This window comes from Tamandua tetradactyla, chromosome 7 (assembly GCF_023851605.1).
Source record: "Tamandua tetradactyla isolate mTamTet1 chromosome 7, mTamTet1.pri, whole genome shotgun sequence".
Lineage (NCBI taxonomy): Eukaryota > Metazoa > Chordata > Mammalia > Pilosa > Myrmecophagidae > Tamandua > Tamandua tetradactyla.
In genome coordinates this window covers 130,152,266-130,175,078 of record NC_135333.1, presented here as the reverse complement: position 1 = coordinate 130,175,078, position 22,813 = coordinate 130,152,266, and the positions used below count along the sequence as shown (strand labels likewise).

Sequence of the window (22,813 nt, the reverse complement as noted above, 5' to 3'; positions counted from 1 at the left end):
TTTTATAGAAGAAAAATCATCTTACTAATGTGTACCTCAAGATGCAAATCAGATTTATAATTCTCACAATAAATAATGAATTTTTTTAAAAAAGAGAAAAAAGGGAATCTACTCATGCAAGTCTAAATGTTATATAAGATATTTTGTTTATGTAAGTTATTCTTAAAAATAAAACATTTTATAATATATATTTTAAAACTTATCTACAAAAGCTTTTTTTTTTTTTTTTTTTTTAAGAAAACTAATTAGTACTAAGATCTGTCAAAGCTTAAATGGAAACAAAGACTGGTATTACCTCCTGGCACATATTTTATCATGCTGTTAAAAGTATACTCAAAATTATAATGTACTTATTTAACTTTCTAATACAACAAGGAACATGATTGAACTCATTAATCCTACAACAGTACCGTCTGGAGATATTAGCAATGAATAATGAAATCGGAGTAAAGGATCAACAAGAGCTATTTCTCCCTACAGAAATAAAGTTCTCCTGCTCCATAGTTCTTTTTTCCCATTCCTGGTATACATTGTTGTTATGATTGTACAGATAGGATTTTTCTGATACTATGACAGGACACTATTTCAAGCCTTTGTAAGCATGTAAGTATTTTATTATCACAATGTAGCTTTTCAGACAGCAATTTAATGATACTGTATATAAAATGAATGATACAATATAACTATGGAAAACTATAAATAGGACTCAATTAATGGAAGTATTTTCAATACTTAAATTTTAAAAATGAAGGTAAAGTTACCCTCTGAAATCAAACAAGATGTTATAGACTTAATAAACAAAAATATTCCATGCAAAGGAACTTTTATTACTGAATTGCAAAATACACTACTGATTAATCAATTTTCAAAGTCATGTCCATAAACAAATGACTCACAGGTGTCTTTGGAATTTTTGCATATAGATTTTTGTACACAGATCTTTCATTCCAGAGAGAATGGTAACTGGTACTAATTTCTGTCAGGCAATTTATTTAAAGCTTTTAAAACTTCTGTATCTTTTCACACGTCAATTCCAACCCTAGAAATTTATTATAAGTAAATAAGAATGTGTATAAATATCTGTGGTTGGTGATTTCTCTCTTCAATACTATGAAATACAAATATTTAGGGTTGGTAATTTATCTCTTCAATCTATGAGATAGTGATTTTTCTAACTCTTTCCGGATTTAGATATCTTTGTTTTCCAGTATAATTTTCTCTCAATATTATACTTTGATTCCTTTGTCCCTAAACCCGAATTTCCACATTAAAAAATAGATTTTCAACCCAATTCTAAATTACGGTTGTTTCCTTCAGAGAATTCTTGTCTGTAACTGAACTCTGATTAGCTTTGGCTTAGCAGAAAGGCTAAGCCTATCACCGGCAACGACAGCTTGGACAGATGAGAAGGAAATTTAGTTTAGGTCTAAGAGTTTATTAGCAGGTTAGATGAAAGGATGATCTAAGACATGGCTAAGTGATTTATAAAGAAACCTAGAAGTGACTTTAAAACAAACTCAGATATTCCCGAAGTATGATTTACCTATTTTTTTTTCACTCTAGAGAGATAACACATGTTTATACAGATCCACAAGTTCTTATCCAGAAAGCCTTGGGAGAAGACATATTTTAGAATTCCATTTTTCTTTTACTTCCAGATACAAAAACGTAATTTGGTACATATATCATATATTACATAACATCTTTGAGGGGTCTGAGGAAACCTGCAGCAAAACTTACTAATATTACACTATATGGCACAGAAAAATTATAAACGGCTTCAGGTCAGTTCAAATCATTCATGATAATAGTTTTCAGAGCTTTCTTGTTATTAATAATTATTATTTCTTTTTATAATAAAACAACATACCTACCTTGGAAGAGGGCATTTACCACTTAATCTTTCATCCTCTATATAGCGATGTAGTACATCTTGGGATCTCTTTAAAAGCACTGAGAGTGCCATTCGTGAGATGTAGCCTTCTTGAGGTGTTGTGACTTTATTACTGAAGGAAAACTGGAGCAATGTTTCAAAACACATTTTAGAAAATTCCTCTCTTAAACGAATATCAATCTCTGCTTCTGTGAAAACAATTTTGATGGTTAACAGAGGTTAAATCAAAATATCTTAATTATAACAACTCTTGGCAAACTCAAGGAAATCTTCAATCTAAAGAAAGGCATCTTTGAAAAATCTATAGCTAGTAGCATCTACATGGTAAAGTAATAAACAATTTCCTTCCTTGTAAGAACAAAAAAGGCAAGATTGCCCACTCTCATCACTTCTATTCAGCATTTTACTGGTAATTGTAGCCATTCAGCAAGGCAAAAATAAGAAATGAAAGCATAAAGAGCATATTTGCACATAAGCCATTCTGGCCTTTCTGAGTTAGCTTCAATTTAAAATTATATAGCAAAGTATAATGGCTCATTACTATTCTCTGCAGTGGTGTGCTGGACTTGACTCGTACTGTTTAGCTGCAGCCAATTGTGCACCTCTTCCCAACTCCATATTCAGTGATGTAATGTTGATTGCTTGAAATCAGCTATAGCAGGAGTATTTATACCATAGAAACCATAGCATTTCTACCACAGATAACAGCAATTGGTACAAATCAGAGCTGAGTTCCCCTTAGAGAGCTGGTTAAACATTTATTAGCAGACCACTGGTTATGGGGTTGGAAGGTCTCTAGTACAGAAGCTTGATTAAGAACACTCAGCCAGAAGTGAAATTTCTCCAAAGAAGATATATAAATGGCTGATAAAGTAGATGAAAAGATGCTCAACATCATTAGTCATTAGGGAAATAAATATCAAAATCTTAATAAGATACTACGGCACACTCACTAAAATGGTATTAGAAAAACAGAAAATGACAAGTGCTGGCAAGGATGTGGAAAAATTGGGATACTCCTTCATTGCCTGTGGGAATGTACATGGTGCAGCCACTATAGCAAATGCTTTGATGGTTCCTCAAAAAGTTAAACATAGAATTACCATATAACCTGACTATTCTATTCCTAGGTATATATGCAAAATAACAGAAACAAGAATTCAGATATTTGTACACCAATGTCCATAGCAGTCAAAAGGTTCACATTAGCCAAAAGGTGAAAACAACCCAAGTGCACATCAACAGATGAAAGAATAGACAAAATATGGTATTCCACATATAATGGAATATTATTCAGCCATAAAAAGGAAACAAGTTCTGATACATGGTATAAAATGGATGAACCTTGAAAACATTATGCTAAGTAAAATCAGAAACAAAAGGACAACCATTGTATGATTCTGCTTAACTAGAATAAGCAAAAATCACAGAAACAGAAAGTAGATTATAGATTATCAGGGATCGGTATTATTGCTTAATGGGTACAGAGTCTATGTTTGGAGTAATAAAAAAGGTTGGTAATGGATGGTAGTGATGGTTGTACAATATTGTGAATGTAATTAATGTTACAGAATTACATGCTTAAAAATGATTACAATGGTAAGCTTTATGTTAAATACATATTACCATAATAAAAGTACAAAGGAAAAACGAATGAATACTCAAGAATATGCCAAAGCATGTGTGCTGGATTGAAAGGAAGTATGTACCCTTGAAAAGCCATGTTTTAGTCAAAATTCCATTTCGTAAAGGCAGAATAATCCCTATTATGTAATTAGATCATCTCCCTGGAGATATAACCCAATCAAGAGTGGTTGTTAAACTGGATTAGAGGAGGTGTGTCTCCACCCATCTGGGTGAGTCTTGATTAGTTTCTGAAGTCCTATAAAAGAGGAAACATATTGGAGAATGAAGGAGATTCAGAGAGAGCAAACAGAACGACACAGCCATGAGAAGCAGAGTCCACCAGCCAGTGACCTTTGGAGATGAAGAAAGAACATGCCTCCAGGGGAGCTTCATGAAAACAGGAAGCCAGGAGAAGCTAGCAGATGACGCCGTGCTCATCATGTGCCCTTCCAGATGAGAGAGGAACCCTGACTGTGTTCACCATGTGCCTTTACAGATGAGAGAGGAACCCTGACTGTGTTTGCCATGTGCCTCCTCACTTGAGAAAGAAACCCTAAACTTCATCGACCTTCTTGAACCAAGTCATTTTTTACTGGATGCCTTAGATTGGACATTTCTATAGACTTGCTTTAATTGGGACATTTTCTCAGCCTTAGAACTGCAACCACCAACTTATTAAATTCCCCTTTTCAAAAGCCATTCTGTTTCTGGTATATAGCCTTCTGGCAGCATGCAAACTAGAACACCATGCCTCAAGTTAAAGCAAAAGTTTTACAAAAGGTACCTTCAAAAGAGTATTGGTTTTTTAAAGTCATTCATTCATTTATTTACCTCAAGAAGTTAAGCTATAACAAATCTGCCTTTAGTTCTTTTTTATTAACTGAAGATAGAAAATTCAATTTAGAAAAGCAAATTTGGATCCTCAACTAAGTGCATAAGAAGACTAGATGTTTCATGTTATATAAAGTAAATGTTTTGCAGTAGCAAAGGAATTAATGGGGAAAAGTAAAGTTCCTCATTTAAAATTGGGTGTAAACAGTCTAATTTCTGTCCCATAATTTCAGACTTCATTTTCTTCTCTCTCCACCTAGAACCTAAACCTTTACAAGCTATCACATCAACCACTCTACTCAACTCATTTTGCTCAGAATCCTCCTAATACACGTATCTCGCAAAAGCTAAGCTTGGATGTATTCAGACTGTATCTTTTTCATTCATACAATGAGATCCTTGAACACTGCTAAAGAAAAACCACATATTAGTATGGATTAATATCACTACAAATGTCTGGTCTCGAGAGTTGGCAGGGCCCAAACACTGCCAGCAACCAGTCCTTCCTGGGGTACCCTGTCGGCAGTTTCTTCCATTCTTCACAGAGATTATTTTAATGTTTCTTTATTCTCAAGCCTCTCACCTTAATAGTTCCCTTCCTCTTCAGTTATAGAAGACTGCATCACCTACAGAGAAAACCAAGACTATCCCAAGATAATGCCCTTATTTAATGTTTCCTCATCTACAAATTTATTTATTTATTTATTTACTTTCTCACCTTTTTTCTCCCCATCCCTCAAATCAAGACTTTGGATTTTATGGCCTTCTGCGTTCCTAAAATAAGAGTTTAAATCTCTCCCTTTCCATGGATTCCATTCCCTCTGAAAATTAGCAGGCTCAAGTCAATCAAACCTGAAGAAGAAAAAATTCTCCTGATACTATATCCTACTCTGGCTTCTCTCTTACTTCAATCTAACATCTGTAACTACGTGTTATCTTCTGTTTCTTGCATCTCATTCTTTTAGTGTCTGTCCCCATAGCTTTACTGACAGTGTGCTAGGGAAGGTCCCTTGCAAAATATCCTCATTGCCAAGTATCATGGACATTCTTCAGTGATCTTACTTGACTTTAAACAGTCTCTCCAACACTACTCTCTCCTGATTATTCTCATACCTCCCCAGTGTTCGTTCTTTTTTAAAAAAAAATGGTATAAATAATACACCATAATATTTACCCTTTTAAACTGTACAATTCAGTGGTTTCTTACCTACAAGAGACCATTTTTAATCTGGAGATTTGTTCCTTCAATTCTTTAGTTTATTTCTTTGATAATTTTTTCTCTTAGATTTTCTCAGTTCTCCTTTCTACAGATCAGATATTAAATCCCCTAGATTAACATCCTTATCTTTTTTTCTTAAACTGTCTACTTCTTTGTCTTTGTTCTACTTTCTGACTTACTTCCTTAATGCTTCTAATACCTCTTTGAACTCTTGTTATTTCAGCTATCAATTTTTAGTTTCTATGAGCACTTTCTTGTTCCTATTGTTCCTTTTTTTAATCGCATTTTGGTTTCATGGATACAAAATCTTTTTTATCTCCCTGAGGACCTAATTTTATTAATGTATATAACATTTTCTATGGCTCTGCATTGTATCTTTTTCCTTCCACTTTAATTAACCCCTTCTTTTGTTTTGGTTTTTCTTTTTGATTAAGGAGGATTTCTTCAAATGCCTGATTCAGTTGTCAGATCATAGAGAATGGGAAACTAAACTAATCATAGGAACTTCTGTGTGAAAAGGTTGGTCTTGTTTAACAAGGAATGGCTTTGTACGTATATTTTAAAGCGATCTCTAAAATAAGGTTGAGAACTTTGTGTCCCTGGCTTAGCCACTGGAAGAATGTACACATATCTTCCATGTCTTGGCACATTTAATACTATAAATGGACAGATATATCAGAAAACTTTTAGAAAAAGTATACATGGTCCCTCAATAGTCCTTATTTAGCTTAGGATATTTACACCTACTTGTGAATTTTGTTCTTAATGTGTGTTTTATAAAAATTTATCTATGTTTTTAAATTTAATATAGTCAATAAAAGGTTGAAAAAGCAGACTTGTACAATATTTCTCTGAGATTATCTTGCTTGTTAAATCCATATTTTACCATACCAGTTTTTAAAATTGCCTGGGCTAGGAAAAAAGAGCTAGTGTATGGATTAAACAGTATAAGGGACATCTAGTGGCCAATCTGTGTACATAACTACTTTTTAATGGGGTACCGAAGTGCTCAGCACAGTTTAGTAGCAGAAGTTAGTCAGGGCTCTGGTAAATTCCAGGGATTAAGGATCTGCATGGTACAAACTTATAATTTTAATCAACCCACAGACAATCACATTATGATGCCAGAATTAAATGATCACAGGTTTACAAAGAGAAATTATGGCAAAAATTAACTTATATACCTTCTCTCAATAAGTCAGCATGATATAATGAAAAGAAGCACATACTTCTCTCTAAGTAGGGATTTTGGTCTCCAGCCTTAAGGATCTTAGGCACTTTCTTCCAACTTTTCTAAACTCTTTCCCCACTCTGTCTAATGGGGATACCCACCCTCACAAATATGTGAGGAATGAGATAACATACTTTTAACACAATACCTTGTACATAGTAAGCATTCACTAAATGTAAGTTCCCTCAACAAGTGTTAAGGCATCTTTTTTTTTAATGGACTAACTGCAATTTTTAGTCCTGAAAGGCAGGTATTAATATCTTCATATGACAAAATTGAAACTACTCCCACTACTAAGTGGCAGAATACACACTCATTTTTTTCTACACTTATACTGTTTCCCAATAATCTACAATTTCACAAAACCAGCAAGATGTTAACCTGCAATGAAGTGGAGTCCACACATGTTTTGCAATTTAATTCATCAAGGTGTATAAATATGACTACAGTCAGAAATATTCATTATATTTTCCTCTTATAAAGCTTAATTTCTATATCATATTCCTAAAAATTACCATTCTCAAATTCAAATTTACCCCAATTACACGATAAGACATTTCCACACCAGCATCTTAAAAAGTGCTTCGATACTTACTAATATTTAAAAAAAATCATTAATATAACATACCTGTAAATGAAGATGACTGAGAATGTATTGAGCCCTTATTAAGCATAGTCATTATTTGACCAACAAATTCCTTGGGAATAAAATTGGCATAAGGTAGTATCTCAGTGCTGATAAGCTGAACTACCTAAAACAAAAGAAGTAAATTCAAATTCATTTTTTTCTTGAGAGAGATTGACTCAAATAAAAATTTCTATATTAAAATTTAAATTTCTTTAAAAAAAAAAGAATTAGAGAACCTTCCTTCAGAGAAGTTCATGAACATATTAATGTTAATATACAAAATGACTACCAGTCTGCTTCCCTCATGTGTCTTAGCAATTTTATTATGTTAGTCAATACTATAAACTGTTCACTATTCAACCATTTTGACAAATGTTGATCTTCAACATGGTAAATGTAAATAATCTTCTAGAGAAAAATAGTCAGCATATTGTCACCCCCACCCATGTTAGAACAAAATAGGATTAAGAATAAGATTTAAATCACCTTTTTATAACCAGAAAGTATGAGCTATAAGAGAAAGTAAAGTTACATTCATTTTTATAAGTGTTATTTTGCCCTCTGAAGAAAAAGAAATGTTCACAAGAGTTGTAATACAGTAATAGTACATGAGACAGTATTCCGTATCTGTAAGATGATCCTTATGCTTTTAAATTTGATTTTATCTGATTTACTTAAAAGTTCCCCTCTCACACTTAAAGGAAACAAAAACAAAACAAGCTACTCCCCACAAATAATAGAAAAATACATAACCAAATCACTACATATTCAAATCCCATTATAATTCTCAAAATTTATTCTCTAAAAAACACTCCAAATTGCTTCAAGAAATCTAGATTTTATAGCTCCCACTAGTTAAAAATGGAAAAATCTAAGCAACCTATTGATTAATTTGTGACAAAAACACCTGATTTGCCAAACTGCAGAGTAAGTTCTCAAATACCTCTCAATGACTGATGGATTTATTTCACTGACTCTGTTTTTTAAAATTATTAAATGGACACAATCATCTAAGTACCTACACATCACGCACACAGCAAAATATGATAATAAAGCTATGGAAGTCATTTTTAAAACGTCAATGATTTAAAGTCAATTTAAATTGACTTTTAACTTTTATGAGAGTTTTAATGTTTTCAAGTTCAATCCTATTATTTTACTTTATTCTTTTAGCAATTTTATATTATCAACATTTCTACTACTTGGTTTTCACAATGGTCACAGGAAAATGTTTTAAACAGCTTCCTCACCTCCACATCAATACTTTCATTTCTTTGAAACTCTTGAATAGAGAGATTATCTGGAGGTATGCTAAAAAAATAAACAAAATACTTCATTTTTATAGGTGAAATAGTCCCTGGAAATATACAAAGAAAACAGATAAATAGCATTCAAATGACAAAAATTTACATTTTTCCACCCAGTTTAGGACATTATCTGTTTTGTAAGAGAACAATATATTCGATTACAGTCATTGATATAAATGATTATTCTGATTACAAACATGAAACTGCAACTACAAAAACCCTTGGTCCAATCTGAACTAAATAAAATCTGTAGAACTAAACCTCTTTTGGCATTATAAATGAAAAAATGTGGAAGGTAAGGATATTATCATTGTCTATAGCTATGGCAAAAATTACTACTGTGATTATATTTGAGTTCATTTATGTTGCCAGTGATTTAAGAAAGCCTCGGTCAAGTTGCTGAATTATTCACTCAGAGACAGACCATTAATCATTAATTTGCAATAAATACAAAGTATTAAAGGATCCTTATAATAAAAGACAGAGAACATCTGAAAAGGAGACTGACGTTTTATAAAGCAGAACATTTTTCTAGCAAGAGCAGAGGAAATCAACAATTCTGAGAGTACCAAGGTGAATTAAAAACCCCATGGTTCTTAATAAGAGTGAGCAGCAAAATGGTATTAAATGTAAAAATCAGTGGGATATTGACTACTCAACATAGGTAGAATAGTATGATAATAATTAGTACAATATTAATAAAGGCAGCTAAAATTCGAGAGCCAGCACTCGATGCTTTATTTGTATTATCTGACATGGTCCCACAGCATCCCCTTGTGGTAAGTATTATTATGATCACACAATTGATGGAAGAAGAAACTGAAGCTCAGAATATTATGCCCAAAAACACTGTACAAGTAAATGGCAAGGCCACAACTTGAACCCTGACTTATATGATATTGGAGCTTAAATTCTTCTTTATAATCTTATCAATTTAGGCTTAGAGATGTTTTTGTATCTAGGGTTTATTTCTGTTAATTTGGTATTATTTGGTTTATTCATTTATAAGTATTAAAATACATACATGCTCAACACATACACACAATATTATCGGCACCAGAACTTGGTTTGGATATTTTTCATTCAACAAATATCTACTGAGTGAGTACCTGATCATCAGACACTATATTCTTGGTGTTTTTAAGGTCCAGCTGAGAACAATGGACCCAGTTTCTTTCTCATAAGGAACTTACATTCTGGTGGACAAGTCCTAGGCTTACTCTGTAATCTGGTTGTAGAAATTAGAGGCAAAATTTTAAAGATATATATCCATACCTGACAACAACAGGAATTTCACAACCACTACCACCAAAGCAGAAGGTCCTGCTGTATCTCTGAGATTAAAGTTGTGTTTAATTTACAAACAAGAATATAAATGTTCAATAACACTAAAAGATTTGTTATGATGGTGGTAGTGGTAACTAAACGTTAACAGGTAAAAAAAACTTACTAGGAACCATGTTAATATCAGTATTACTGGTATCGTATAAACACTTAATAGAGTGTTATTTGTGAAGAGGGAAGAAAATAGCATACAAAGCTAAAAACTCAAAGGTTCACTCCTAAATGCAATGATCCATAAAGATCAGGAAGTCATTTGACAGTGGATAGGCTGCGTATTCGAATCCTAGAACCCAAACTAAAGGTTATTTATTTTAATTTATAGCTAGCATTCTTAGCAGATATTTTGAGCACATCAAAAAACATTGGTTGAGCTCTAAAAATTGCTGGTGATTAGCAGATTTTACCTATAAATTATAAAGGTAGGTGACCAATACTGCAGGTACGTGAGCCACATATGATCCCTAAATTCTCTTAAGTTTGAGGAGTATAGTACTTAGTGATTTTTAAAAATTCTTTTTCTGATTACTTATTTGAAATAAGAGCCTTCAAACTGATAAAGTATTATTTGTACTTTCATCACTTCTCAGTATAGTATGTTTAAAAATATTTTTTATTAAGAGATAATTCATATACCATAAAATTCACCCTTTTAAAAGTATAATTCAGCGGTTTTTATTATGTTCACAAGGTCATGCAACCATCACCATTATCTAATTCCAGAATATTTTTATCACCCCAAAAAGAAACCTTGTACCCATTAGCAGTCACTCCCCATTTCTCCCTCCCTATACCCCTATATGGATTTGCCTATTCTGAACACTTCATGTAAATGGAAACACACTCTACATGGCTTTTTGTGTTCAACTTTTATTTGGGGTGGTGCATGGTGGGGGAATTGAATCCGGGTCTCCCATATGGAAGGTAAGCATTCTACCACTGAACTACCCTGTGTTTGACTTTTATTTAGGATGTTTTCAAAGTTCATCCATGTTGCAGGAATTAGTACTTCACTCCTTCTCATATCTGAATTTACACCGTACAGATACACTACATTTAATTTATTTATTCACCAGTTGATGGACATTTGGGTTGTCTCCACTTTTGGGCTAGTATGAATAATGCTATGATTATTCATTTACAAGCTTTTGTTTGAACATAGTCTTCAATTCTCTTGGATAATACTCTACGATTTAAAATGTAAGGTACACAGGCCATTAATTGTATGAATTCCCACTAACCCAATGTATCTTCTAAAGGAAAAGTACCTGTTTTGGTACTCAAAGGATTCCTGAGTGAATTATTAGCAGACCTCAAGTGTCTGCCAGATTACAGTCCTGATGTTTTTCAATGTTGTGTTCCCTTTTTCTCTTTCTTCATATTTACTTATGACACCCCAATTTTTCATTCTATTTGTATTTTCTTCATTAGTTTACTGACTTGCCAAAGCAGCTTGTAGGCCAAAAAAGTTGGGAAATGGTAAAGAAAAGTACGTTTATTCATAGGATCTTAGAGTGTATTATCGGTAAAAGGGCTTGAAAATGTACCAATATAAAGGATACTCAAATAATACTATTATCTACAAACAATTATTCTTATTCTAAACAACATTCCCAAAATACTCTCCCTAATGTTCAAATAGGAATGATGAACTTCAGTTATGGAACACAGTATATATGTGACATAAAATAAATTTTAAAATCTAACAGTTTATGACCTCCAGAGTAATCTGTTATTTGGAAGTCAAAAAACAAAAAGAAAATCTTCTCATGAAACTGAAAAGATCTACATGGTTTTTAAGTCCTCTTACTGAGCACTGAATTTTCCAACATCAACTGACTGCTAAAAGCTTTCAATATGAGTCTCAAAACTATTTTATGAACTATGAAATAAAACTATAAATCTGATTTATCCACAAGTTGTTTAGTTAAAAACACTGATTAAAAACATCAAGTAATTGTAATATACTTCCAATAAATGTTTACAAAGGCAACACATATAAAAAAAAAACCAAGTCAAAATACATAAATAATTGTAGACTTTAAAACTAGTCCAATCAACTCTTTTGTCTTACAAATAAGGAAAGGATGACCAGTTCAAGGTTGACAGAAAGGTGGGAGAGATAAGGCTAGGTCACAGGTCTCCTGATTCTCAATCTAGGGTATGTTCCTACTATTCAATGTAGAAGGCTTAAATTCATAACTAGAATATTCTGACTACAACTAGAGCACTAACTCCGTGTTACCTGACAGTGGAATTTAGAATCGTTACTTTCTAGTCATTGAAAACAGTCCTGAATTTAGAGGCAAATTTCCTATTCCCAGTTATTTGGAGTTTTGGGCTTTAAAATATGATTACTTCATGGGGAAAGGATAAAGATAATGTCACTTTGTCCTGAGGAAAAGAAATAGCAACAATAATAATAGCAGTAGCAAACATTTTTAAAGCACTTGCATGTCAGACACTATTCAAAGCATTCAACTTATTTTAAGTGATTTAGTCCTTATAATAACCAAAGGAGTTATATAACAATATTATGCCTATTTAATAGATGAGGAAAATGCATCACTGAAATGTATTTGTGTTCAAAATACCACAATTAGAAAATAGTAGAGCTGGGATTTGATTCCAGGGAGGCTCCTCACTTAGTGATCGAATCTGCTATGCTAGTTGCTTTACAGGCAATGTATTTTCAACACAATCCAATATATGCAGATTTTTAATGTGAACAGGGCCTCAGTTGGGCAAAAGATTGTTAATGAAACTGTACTAAAACTGCATTAAAGAATTATATAAAATGCAAAATATCTATTATCAGGCCTTGGGCTTTATTGACTGTTTTCCTGTACCAAAAAGCCAACAACAACAACAAAAAAAAAACCTTCATAAAACTGAATTTAATAAAATAAGATCAAATTTGGAAAATGAAGAATGTTCAATAAAAAACTCAAGAAAAAGGAAGATGGAGGACAGACTCAGCCATCAGAAGAGAGATTCCTAAATTTTACTCATTGCAAAACAAGTGACCTAAAGCTCATTTAAATTGTTAATAGAGACATATAAATATAGACAGATACTTGGGAAAAAATAAGTTTAAATTTCTAAATCTATGTCCTGTATAAAAATTAATATAGTGATTAAGGGTCTGAAGGTAGTACAAAGGAACTCAAACTTTCAGGGTTATTTTAAAGAGGAAAATGTGATTTACTTGAATATGTTTTGTGAGCCCCTATAATGTTCCTGTAAACATAACAAGTATGCTTGCATTGGACCAATAAAATTTCTAGAAATGAAAAATATAAAAACTATATAACAAAGCAAAACAAAGCCTGACCATTTGCAGAAAGAGAAACTGGGATCACATGTCATTATTTCCAATTCTGAAATATCAGATAAGCTTCTAGAAAGAAAAATGTAAGTTAACACTACTGCACGCTAATATTTTCTTTACTGAATAACTAAACTATATTAGAAAGATAAACATTGTGGCCTCATGTGATTATTATTAATGTGCCAATGTAGTTTTTTCTCCTCTAGTATATCAAGTTCATATTTTTAAATGATTTCAACTACATAGCAGTGTATGATAAATTTATCTTTTTACAGTATAAAAATATTTAATGGAAATAAAAATAGAAAAATCTTTGTTGCCACAGAATTTCACTACTATAGCACAAAGAGAATTAGATGATAGGAGGAATGAGGACTACCTGGCTATTACAGATCCTACAGATGAGTCCGTCTTCAATAAAGTATTTTGTCTTACTTAGATCAGCGTTGTCCAACAGAACTTTCTGTGATGATGAAAATGCTCAATAACCGACATGGTCTAATATGGAAGCCACATATGGCTAGTAAGAATAAAGGACTGAATTTTTAATTTTACTTAAAGTTTAATTTTTTTTTTTTTTGCATGGGCAGGCCCTCGGAAATGAACCCGGGTCTCTGGCATGGCAGGCAAGAACTCTGCCTGCTGAGCCAACACCGCCCATCCTTAAAGTTTAATTTTAATTAGTCACTTGTAGCTAGGGACTATTGCACTGGACAGCAAGCACAGCTTTAGATGAACTTCAGCAGATTCCTTATCCAAAATTTAGTCTGTGTTCCAACTACTTTCTCAGGCTTAGTGAGGGGTCAAAATAGCATCCTTAACATAAGCTCTAAGTTAGACATCATATGAGTCTGCTCCTCTTCTTCACCAACACAAGTATCTTAAGAGGCTTGATTAACATCACTGATCTTATTTATTCTGGTAATACAATGATTTTCTGAAATTGTTTTCATCTTTTAATGCCAAATGGGCATCAGAGTAAAAACTGGATCTTCCTAGCTTAAGATAATATCATGTTTCCTTAAATATGATGCATTCATATGGATTTATACATAAAATTTCTGCCTCACAATCAAAACACTCTAAAGAGCAAAAATCTCATCACTCTAGATAATGTACCTGGTGGGTACATGGCTAATACAGTTGTATTTTAATAATCTTAATAATCTTAATAAATGAATCTTAATAAATGAATTTATTAAAGATAAATAAAAATACTGTTTTTAGAACACATGCAGATATAATACATCACTTCTTAAAAGGTTGTCCTACTTTTAAAAATGAATGAGTATACCTTTTAGTAAAGAGAAAGTCTTCAAAAGTGTTAGCTAGTTCTGGCCACATGCTATCAAATTTTCCAGAAGAAGCATGCTGCCGGGCAACAGGTAGTCCAATAGAAAGAACTTTGAGGAGAGAAGACACTGCTAGTCTCCATGTGCTTTCAGAAGGGCAGGAATACTTCAAACTGAGAGGAACCCTAAGAGTCTATGAAAATAAAGACAGTTTAAGAATAAATACATAATTAAATCATACAATACCATCATAGTTACTTAAAAAAAAAACATAAAAACTATAGCAGAAAGAAAAACATAACAGCATAGGCATCTTCATTTTAAAAAGAAAGTTATTTTCCAGAAAGAGCACTTCTTAGACGGGGTCCTCAAATTCTGCTACCTAGGAAGATATATATGCATATACATTAATGTCTTTAATTGTAAATTATAACATACATACAAAAAAGCAATAAATGTCAAAGTCCATTGTAACAAATTGTTACAGAACAGATTTCAAAGTTTGGCATGGGTTACAATTCCAGTTTCAGGTTTTTTTTCTATCTGCTCCAAGACATTGGAGACTAAAAGAAATATCAATATAGTGATTCAGCAGTCATACTCATTTGTTAAATCCTATCTTCTATGTTATAACTCCTCCTTCTCCTTTGATCCTTCTCCCAATCTTTAAGGATATTTGGACTATGCCCATTCTAACTTTTTCATGTTGGAAAGGGGTATCAACAATATAGAACAGGGGGATGGAATTAGTTGATATTCTTGGAGAGGTTGGCCTTTTTGGGTTTTAGGATTTTTCTGGCCTAGGAATTGCCTGGAAGTTATAGGTTTCTGGGAAGTAAACACAGGGCATGAAACTTCTGTAGAATCTCAGATAGAGCCCTAAGTGTTCTTTAGGGTTAACAGGAATGATGTTCGCTGAGGTTTGGCAAACTGTGGCAATTAACAATATCTAGCTGAAACTTGCACGAGAGTAGAAAGATAAATTCTAAAATCCTGTCTCCATCTTAAAAACAATGACCCTGAATAAGTACCAACCTGTTTTTTTTTTTTTTTTCACATGAGCAGGCACTGGAAATTGAACTCGGGTCTCCGGCACGGCAGGCGTGAATTCTGCTACTGAGCCACTATCGCACCACCCAGTACCAACCTTTTTAACCTCAATTTCTCATTATAAAAAATAGCGATATTACCTAAGAAATTCAGAGTAGGAACGTTACAGTTTTGCAGCTTTCCTCAACTTGATGTGCTGAATTTAGAACTTCCTGCCATAGTTCTCCTAACAGAAATTTGGCTAATATGGTTCTCCCATTAAAGAAAGAACAATACTCTGGCAACGTGGGACAAAAATCCTAGAATGAGCTGGGATTCAGCATAAAGGGATTGAGAAAACCTTCTCGACTGAAAGGGAGAGAAATGAGACAAAATAAAGTGTCAGTGGTAGAGAGATTTCAAATAGAGTAAAGAGATTATCCTGGAGGTTATTCTTACGCATTATACAGATAACCCCTTTTTAGTTTAAGGTGTATTAGAGAGGCTAGCGGGAAGTGCCTGAAACTGTAGAGCTGTGTTCCAGTAACCATAAGATGATTGTTTAATGATACAGCTTTCACAAAGTAACTGTGTGATTGTGAAACCCTTGTTCTGATGTTTCTTTTATCTATTGTATGGACAGATGAGTAAAAAATATGGATTAAAAATACATAAATAATAGGGGAATGAATGTTAAAATAAAATGGGTAGAAGGAAATACCAGTGGTCAGTGAGAGGGAGGGGTAAAGAGTATAGTATGTATGAGCCTTTTCTTTTTGCTTCTTTTTTCTGGAGTGATATAAATATTCTGAGAAATGATCATGGTGATGAATATACAACTATGTGGTGATATTGTGAGCCAGTGATTGCACACCAAGTATGGAATGTTCATATGTTAAGAATGCTCGTGTTGTATATTAATTGGTTTTCTTAATAAAAATTAAAAAAAAGAAAGAAAGAGCAATACTGCTTAATATTTTTCTACTAGATGTTAGGGTAAACACAGCTTAAAGTAGCATTACTTTGAAGCCTTATTTTTTATCTCAAATTCTTTGAATTTTATATTCAACTCTGTAATATTTTAACTATTTTTCTTTTTCCAAATAGTTTAGTAAAATTGATAATTCAAGAACATCATCTTTATTTATCTTTGACCATTTAAAGAGGGTACAAGAGTAGAGCATCTGAGCTATGTATTGTGAGTGACTAGGATGTTGGGACACTTAAAAATTGATCATCTTTTAAGACAGTTTGCTGTTAATTATTAAAAGAACTAACCTGGTGATTCTTCTGAATCATACTAGTTCTATCCAGCAATTAGAAGACTAGACTGACCAAACCTCAGATGTTTGAGCTATCCCAGAATCCCATAAATAATGGTTTGGGCATACTGTCAGACAATGTGCAACAGAGTAAAAATTTTGCTTTTATATATAAATCCTAGTCTGAGAAAGAACATAGGAGATAAATTTTCATATTTCAGTTACAGAGTGAATATAAAGCCTAACCTCATCATTCTCCACCCAAATTATTACTGAGTAAACATATACCAAGTGTTCAAACAAAGTAAATGCTTGAACCATTACATATTAGCATGATTTCAGATTATCCAGAATCTAGTCTATCCCTTTCCCCTTCTTCCGCCTTCACACAACCCATGTGTTCTGAGGGGAGGCTGTCCCTACTTCCAGTTTGGGAATTCAGTAAGGAGACGGTCAGCTTACTAAGCCAATCAACCTACACCATTACACTGGCCATAATCACTGTTTCAACAGTAGGCATGGTACTAGTGCTGGCTTACTTAAGGTTAATTTTAGGAATTTACAAAGAACAATCTGATAGAAGCACTCTTATCCCTACTAGACACATAATCCAACTGTTATTGGCCTACAAGTATGAGAAGAAACATAGGTCACAGTCAATCCCTGGAAAGCAGAGTAGGGAAAATGAACTTTGCTTTTTGATGACACTGCTGAACCAATGGATCAACCAATCCCAAAGCCCTCTTTTGTCTCTAAATTTTCTATCTCCTAATTTCAGTTAAGTACTATAATAAATCCCCTTTTATCGTTAAAGCTAGTCTGCACTTGACTGTATGTAATTTGGAGGCAAAAGAATATTAAATAATGAAAGGCCATTTTGAGTTAACATTTTATAATTCAAGGTTATTTAAAAGAAAAGTATGGTTTTACTATTGCAATTAATGTTTTACTGAATCCAAGGGAACATTAAACACAGCAGATCCATTAAATTTATTTTTTAAAATGTTTAAGCACCTAATACACAGACCGGCATACAGTAGGTAAACAGTAAATGTATGCTGAACTGGAAAATTCGGTTCCCATCTTGTGATGGGTTGATGCTAGTTGTACCCCAGAAAAGATCATGTTCTTAAAGCTAATTCATTCCTGTGGTTATGAACCCACTGTAAGTAGGATCTTTTGGTGAGTGATATTTTAACTTGAGATGTGACACACTCATTCAAGGTAGGTCTTAAACCCCTTACTGAAGACATTTATAAGGGGATAAAAGACAGACAGAACACACAGAAAAAAAGCCCCAGAGAAGCTGAGAAGGGAAGAAAATGCAGAAAACAGAGAAACCACAGAAACAGGGAGGAAGTCATTGAAGCCAGAAACTGGAAGCAATGAAACCTGGGAGAGAAGGGAGAGACTAGTAGATATCACCATGTGCTTTGAGCATCACCAGTAGCCAGTCTTCAAAGAGAAAGCTTCACCTGCTGATGCATTGATCTGGACATTTACACAGCCTCAAAACTGTAAGCTTGCAAAGTAATAAATCCCCATTATAAAAGCTAACTCATTTCTGGTACATTGCATTTCATCAGCTTTAGCAAACTATATCACACCCTCACAAAGTTCACTATTTGTGAGAAAGGAAACAAGCCTTTTCTAATTAATCACAATACGATGCAACAAGTGGCATCAACAAAGTTGATGGGAATCCAAAAGAGGGATTATTTAATTTCTTTAAAAATGCAAATGATTCATGTCACTTTTCATTGTTAAGTGCGTCATTGGTTAAAGAATAAAGTCTGATTCCCTATGATAGCTTGTAAGAACCACAGCTATCCTTTCATAGTTATTCCAGACCCTGCACCTCCTTACAATAAAGTTCTCAATATTTCTTGAAAATATACCATGAGTTTGACACTGCTTAATCTACCTATAAGGCATCTATCCCCCTATTACTAGCAAACTCTTACTCCTTGATGGACAGCATCAAATGCCATTTCTGTTAATCCTTGCCAAAATCCCCTAGGCAGTGAGTTACTTCCTTGTCTGTGAGGGAACTAACTTTTTATTCAGCACTGACTACTTGGCAAATATCATTAAATGCGGTATGTCATTTGATTCTCTCATAGTTAAGAAATGTTAAATGATATTGGTATTACCCTTATTTTACAGTTGAGAAACACTGTCAGGCCCAGTTACCCAAACTCATGGAGCAGAAAGTAAACAGCAATGAAATATTCTAAGCCAAGTGTTTCTGGCTGTAAAGCTGCTTCTGCTCTGTGGTTTTCACTTAGCACTTAATATACTGTACGGCTACTATTTGTTTGCCTTTCTATATTTCCTAAATTGAATTATTGAATGTAAGGATTATCCTGTTTATAAATCTCTATTTAGTCAGTAAGTACCTGGTAATAAAAGTGCTTAAAAATATACTCGATAAATGAGGACAGGGAGGACAGTTTATGTTGGAGAAGGTAGTAAAGGACAGAAAGAAGTGTCACAAAAGTCAAGGGAAGAAAATTTTAAGAAGGTAAGAAACAATACCATGCTATAGGAAGATAAAGAATTAGAAAAAGAACTAGGATGTAGAGATTCAGTTTTCTGTAACTTTAAGAAAGCAGTTACCACAGAGTAACATGCTAATATGCAACAGGTTAAGAATGATAGCTGGGTAAAGGTCACAAGATGTTTAAAGGGATTTAGAAGTAAAGGAAAGCTGAAAGAGGATTACAATTTGAGTAGGTAGTACAGCTGAAAGTTCTTATAGTATAAACTACAGTTGTAAGTTCTTGTAGTATAAATGACTTAACCATCTTTGTAGGCTAACGGGTAAGATGTTGAAAGGAAACTGAAAAGAATCACCAATAAAAAAGATGGAAAGAGGAAAAAATGGATGCAAACAGAGGGAGTAGCCATGGAACAAAGAAAGGCTTTCTTCTTTATGGGAAGATAGTTTTATTTGCTCAGTAAAGTAGAAGTGTCCATGTGCTAGGAGAGGAGCAAGGTCAAATGAAGAATAAAACATGAAATGAACTTGGAGGATTAAGAAAGAGATGAATTTAAAAAATGGCTGCCCACATGCTAAGGAACTGGCTTAAAAAAAGACAGTACATATGATCAGTTAAATTGATGGGCTATGCTGTGAATTTCTCCCTGAATGTTCATCAACCCCAGAGTTTGAGAAGTATTGTCTTAACAAACAAGATCTCCATCATCTTAGATTGCAAAATTCAAGATTTTTTGCATGTTTATTTCTAAATACTTTTCATTTAAAAAACCTTATTCTTTAGAAAAATGGCCTGAACACAATTTATGGATGTTGCAGAAAAGTCACTCCAAATAATAATATAAATTACATTTACCATGTGTGGTAGTTACATTCATTTGTCAACTTGGCCAGGTGAAGGTACAGTTTTGTTGCTGCGGACACGGAGCCAATGGTATGTGAACCTCATCTGTTGCTAATTACATCTGCAGTCAGCTAGGAGGTGTGCCTGCTGCAATGACTTAATTGGCTGGTGCTTAAATGAGAGAGCTCAACGTAGCATAGCCTAAGCAGCTCTGCCTACCTCATCTCAGCACTCACAGCTCAGCCCAGGCGTTTGGAGATGCAGAAAGGGATCACCCCAGGGAAAGTTGTTGGAACCCAGAGGCCTGGAGAGAAGGCCCACAGAGATTACCCTGAGTCTTCCCACGTAACAAAGAACCTCAGTGGAAAGTTAGCCACCTTTCCTCTGAAGAACGAACAAAATAAATCCCCTTTTATTAAAAGCTAATCTGTCTCTGGTATGTTGCATTCCGGCAGCTAGCAAACTAGAACATTTGTTTCAATAAAATTGTAACATATTACCTAAGGAGTAATTTGAATAATGCTGACATCATCAACTAAAAGAACAGGGGAAAAAAAGATACCTTTATAATATTCTGAAGTACTTTCTCATTCACCACTGCTTTGTGACAGGCTGTTTTTTGGTATAAATCCACAACCACTTCTAAGGATTTTTCAGCAAATGGTACATAATTCAAGGCTACCCATTCCGCCTAGAAAGCAATATTTTCACATGGAGTTAAAAAAATTAATAACTGGGATTAAATGAAGCCCTATTGTTTTCAAAAAGAAAACTTCTTTGTCTTAAAGTTCAGGTCTTGATTTTAGGTGAGATTATATTACATGCAAACTTTTCAAAGAGATATGTATTTCATAAAAGAATAATTTTCAGCCAGGCAAAAATTAGAACTCTCAGAAAAACCACATACAGAATTCTATCAAGAACTGGGAAAGATGTACTTTATTTGTTGCCTATAGGTTAGGACAATTTAGGAAATTTAACTCACCGGTGCAAATAGTTGGATCTATTGTGATTCCATTGTGTTGCAAGACAAATAGAATGAGAAAAGTTAATACATATTAAAACTTTTTTTTTGGATGATGTAAAATTATAATGTTTATGTTGAATGAACAAAATCAGCATGTGCATGCATTTAAAAATCTACTTTCCTTTAAGCCAAAACAAAGTTAAAATTTGCCAACTATTGCTATAAAATTTTTAAAATGTAAAATCCAACTTAATTTTACACCAGTAGTAGACAGCCGATTCAGTATATACAGATTTCTGCATCTTGCATTGTCAATATTTATTTTAGGTAAAATAAGGCTTGTGGATTTAGAAGCCATTTCGTATTAGAATGGGGTAGCCAAAAAAAAAAAAAAAGGAACTTATATTTTTCAAGAAAGATACACCACAAAGTAATATACTGGAGAACCACATGGATAAGGAAAGTCATAAACAGGAAGAAAATATACACAGAAATAGTTTCCCAAATTTTCTGCTCAGCTTAAACTGTTAACAGATATATGAAAGTTTGTGAAGTAAAATTTTCTTATTCTGTGATAAAGTTCATTTTAAGTGGAAATGACTATTTATAAGCCATGAAATCTTGCAGAGTAAATATACATAGCAAATTACCTGATTATATTTTGCATTGGCAATGTGCTTTGTTTCTAGCTGTCCATACTGTGGAGGTTTACAGGAAAATTCTACAAATGCCAGTAACTGGTCAAATATAGCTGGATACATTATTTGCATGTTTTCTGGTCCTAAACAGATGGCCTATAAAAGCAAAATACAAACATTAGAAAATATAATCTGAACTTCTTTAAATTTCTTACTGTAAATGTATTTGTTTAACCAAAGAATCTTAAAAACTGTCCAATTTTACATAAGTATTGTACTATCTTTCATAAGCCCTGAGAAACATTTAAATTATTTTAGCTATAACTGGATAAAGTGTAGGCTGAAATGTGCTAATCAGCTAAAAAGAAAAAAGTTTTTTAATATAAGGCGTGATTTATTACTTAATCAAATGGAGAAAGAGCAGGCACTTAAAGAAAAGTCCCAGGCATTCTGAAGTTCTATAGTCAAGTTATCTATTGAGTAATATATTAATACATTAAGAATGTTCACTGAAATAATAGATGTTTTCTATAACATGCTGGGTCCACTGACTTTAACAAATAATCGTGTATTACACTTGAGAAAAATAAGTCATCCTGAAAATTAGTTTCTAAAATAAATGTATACATTAACTATTTTAAAAGGCATTATGTATTTAATGTCCAACATATCTGAATATATAGGCTTGATTTAGAAGAAAAGAAATACAGTTTAATATAATTTAATAAAATAACCTTTTAATGGACAATAACTAGATTCTTTAAATTTATTAGTTAAAAAAGTTGATAGAAACAAAGAAAATGCATATCCTGACATTACAGATTTTAATTCAAATATGTTTAAAGTATTTAAAAATCAATCTTATATTTTTAA

The 22,813-nt window shown here is 33.1% G+C and overlaps 1 protein-coding gene across 7 annotated transcripts in view; it reads right to left on the bottom strand.

Moving 5' to 3' along the window:
- MON2 (MON2 regulator of endosome-to-Golgi trafficking) overlaps positions 1–22,813 on the bottom strand; it is a 156,693-nt gene that overhangs the window by 8,188 nt on the left and 125,692 nt on the right. For 5 of the 7 annotated variants that reach the window (XM_077111251.1, XM_077111252.1, XM_077111254.1 and 2 more), the window contains 7 exons: positions 21,953–22,096; positions 21,321–21,338; positions 20,898–21,026; positions 14,703–14,893; positions 8,680–8,740; positions 7,430–7,553; positions 1,875–2,082 (listed from right to left, as the gene is read on the bottom strand). In XM_077111251.1, the coding sequence (XP_076967366.1) occupies positions 1,875–2,082; positions 7,430–7,553; positions 8,680–8,740; positions 14,703–14,893; positions 20,898–21,026; positions 21,321–21,338; positions 21,953–22,096 (875 nt within the window). Of the gene's footprint in view, positions 1–1,874; positions 2,083–7,429; positions 7,554–8,679; positions 8,787–14,702; positions 14,894–20,897; positions 21,027–21,320; positions 21,339–21,952; positions 22,097–22,813 lie in introns of those variants that run through there. The other 2 variants (XM_077111253.1, XM_077111258.1) reach the window with 2 other exon arrangements.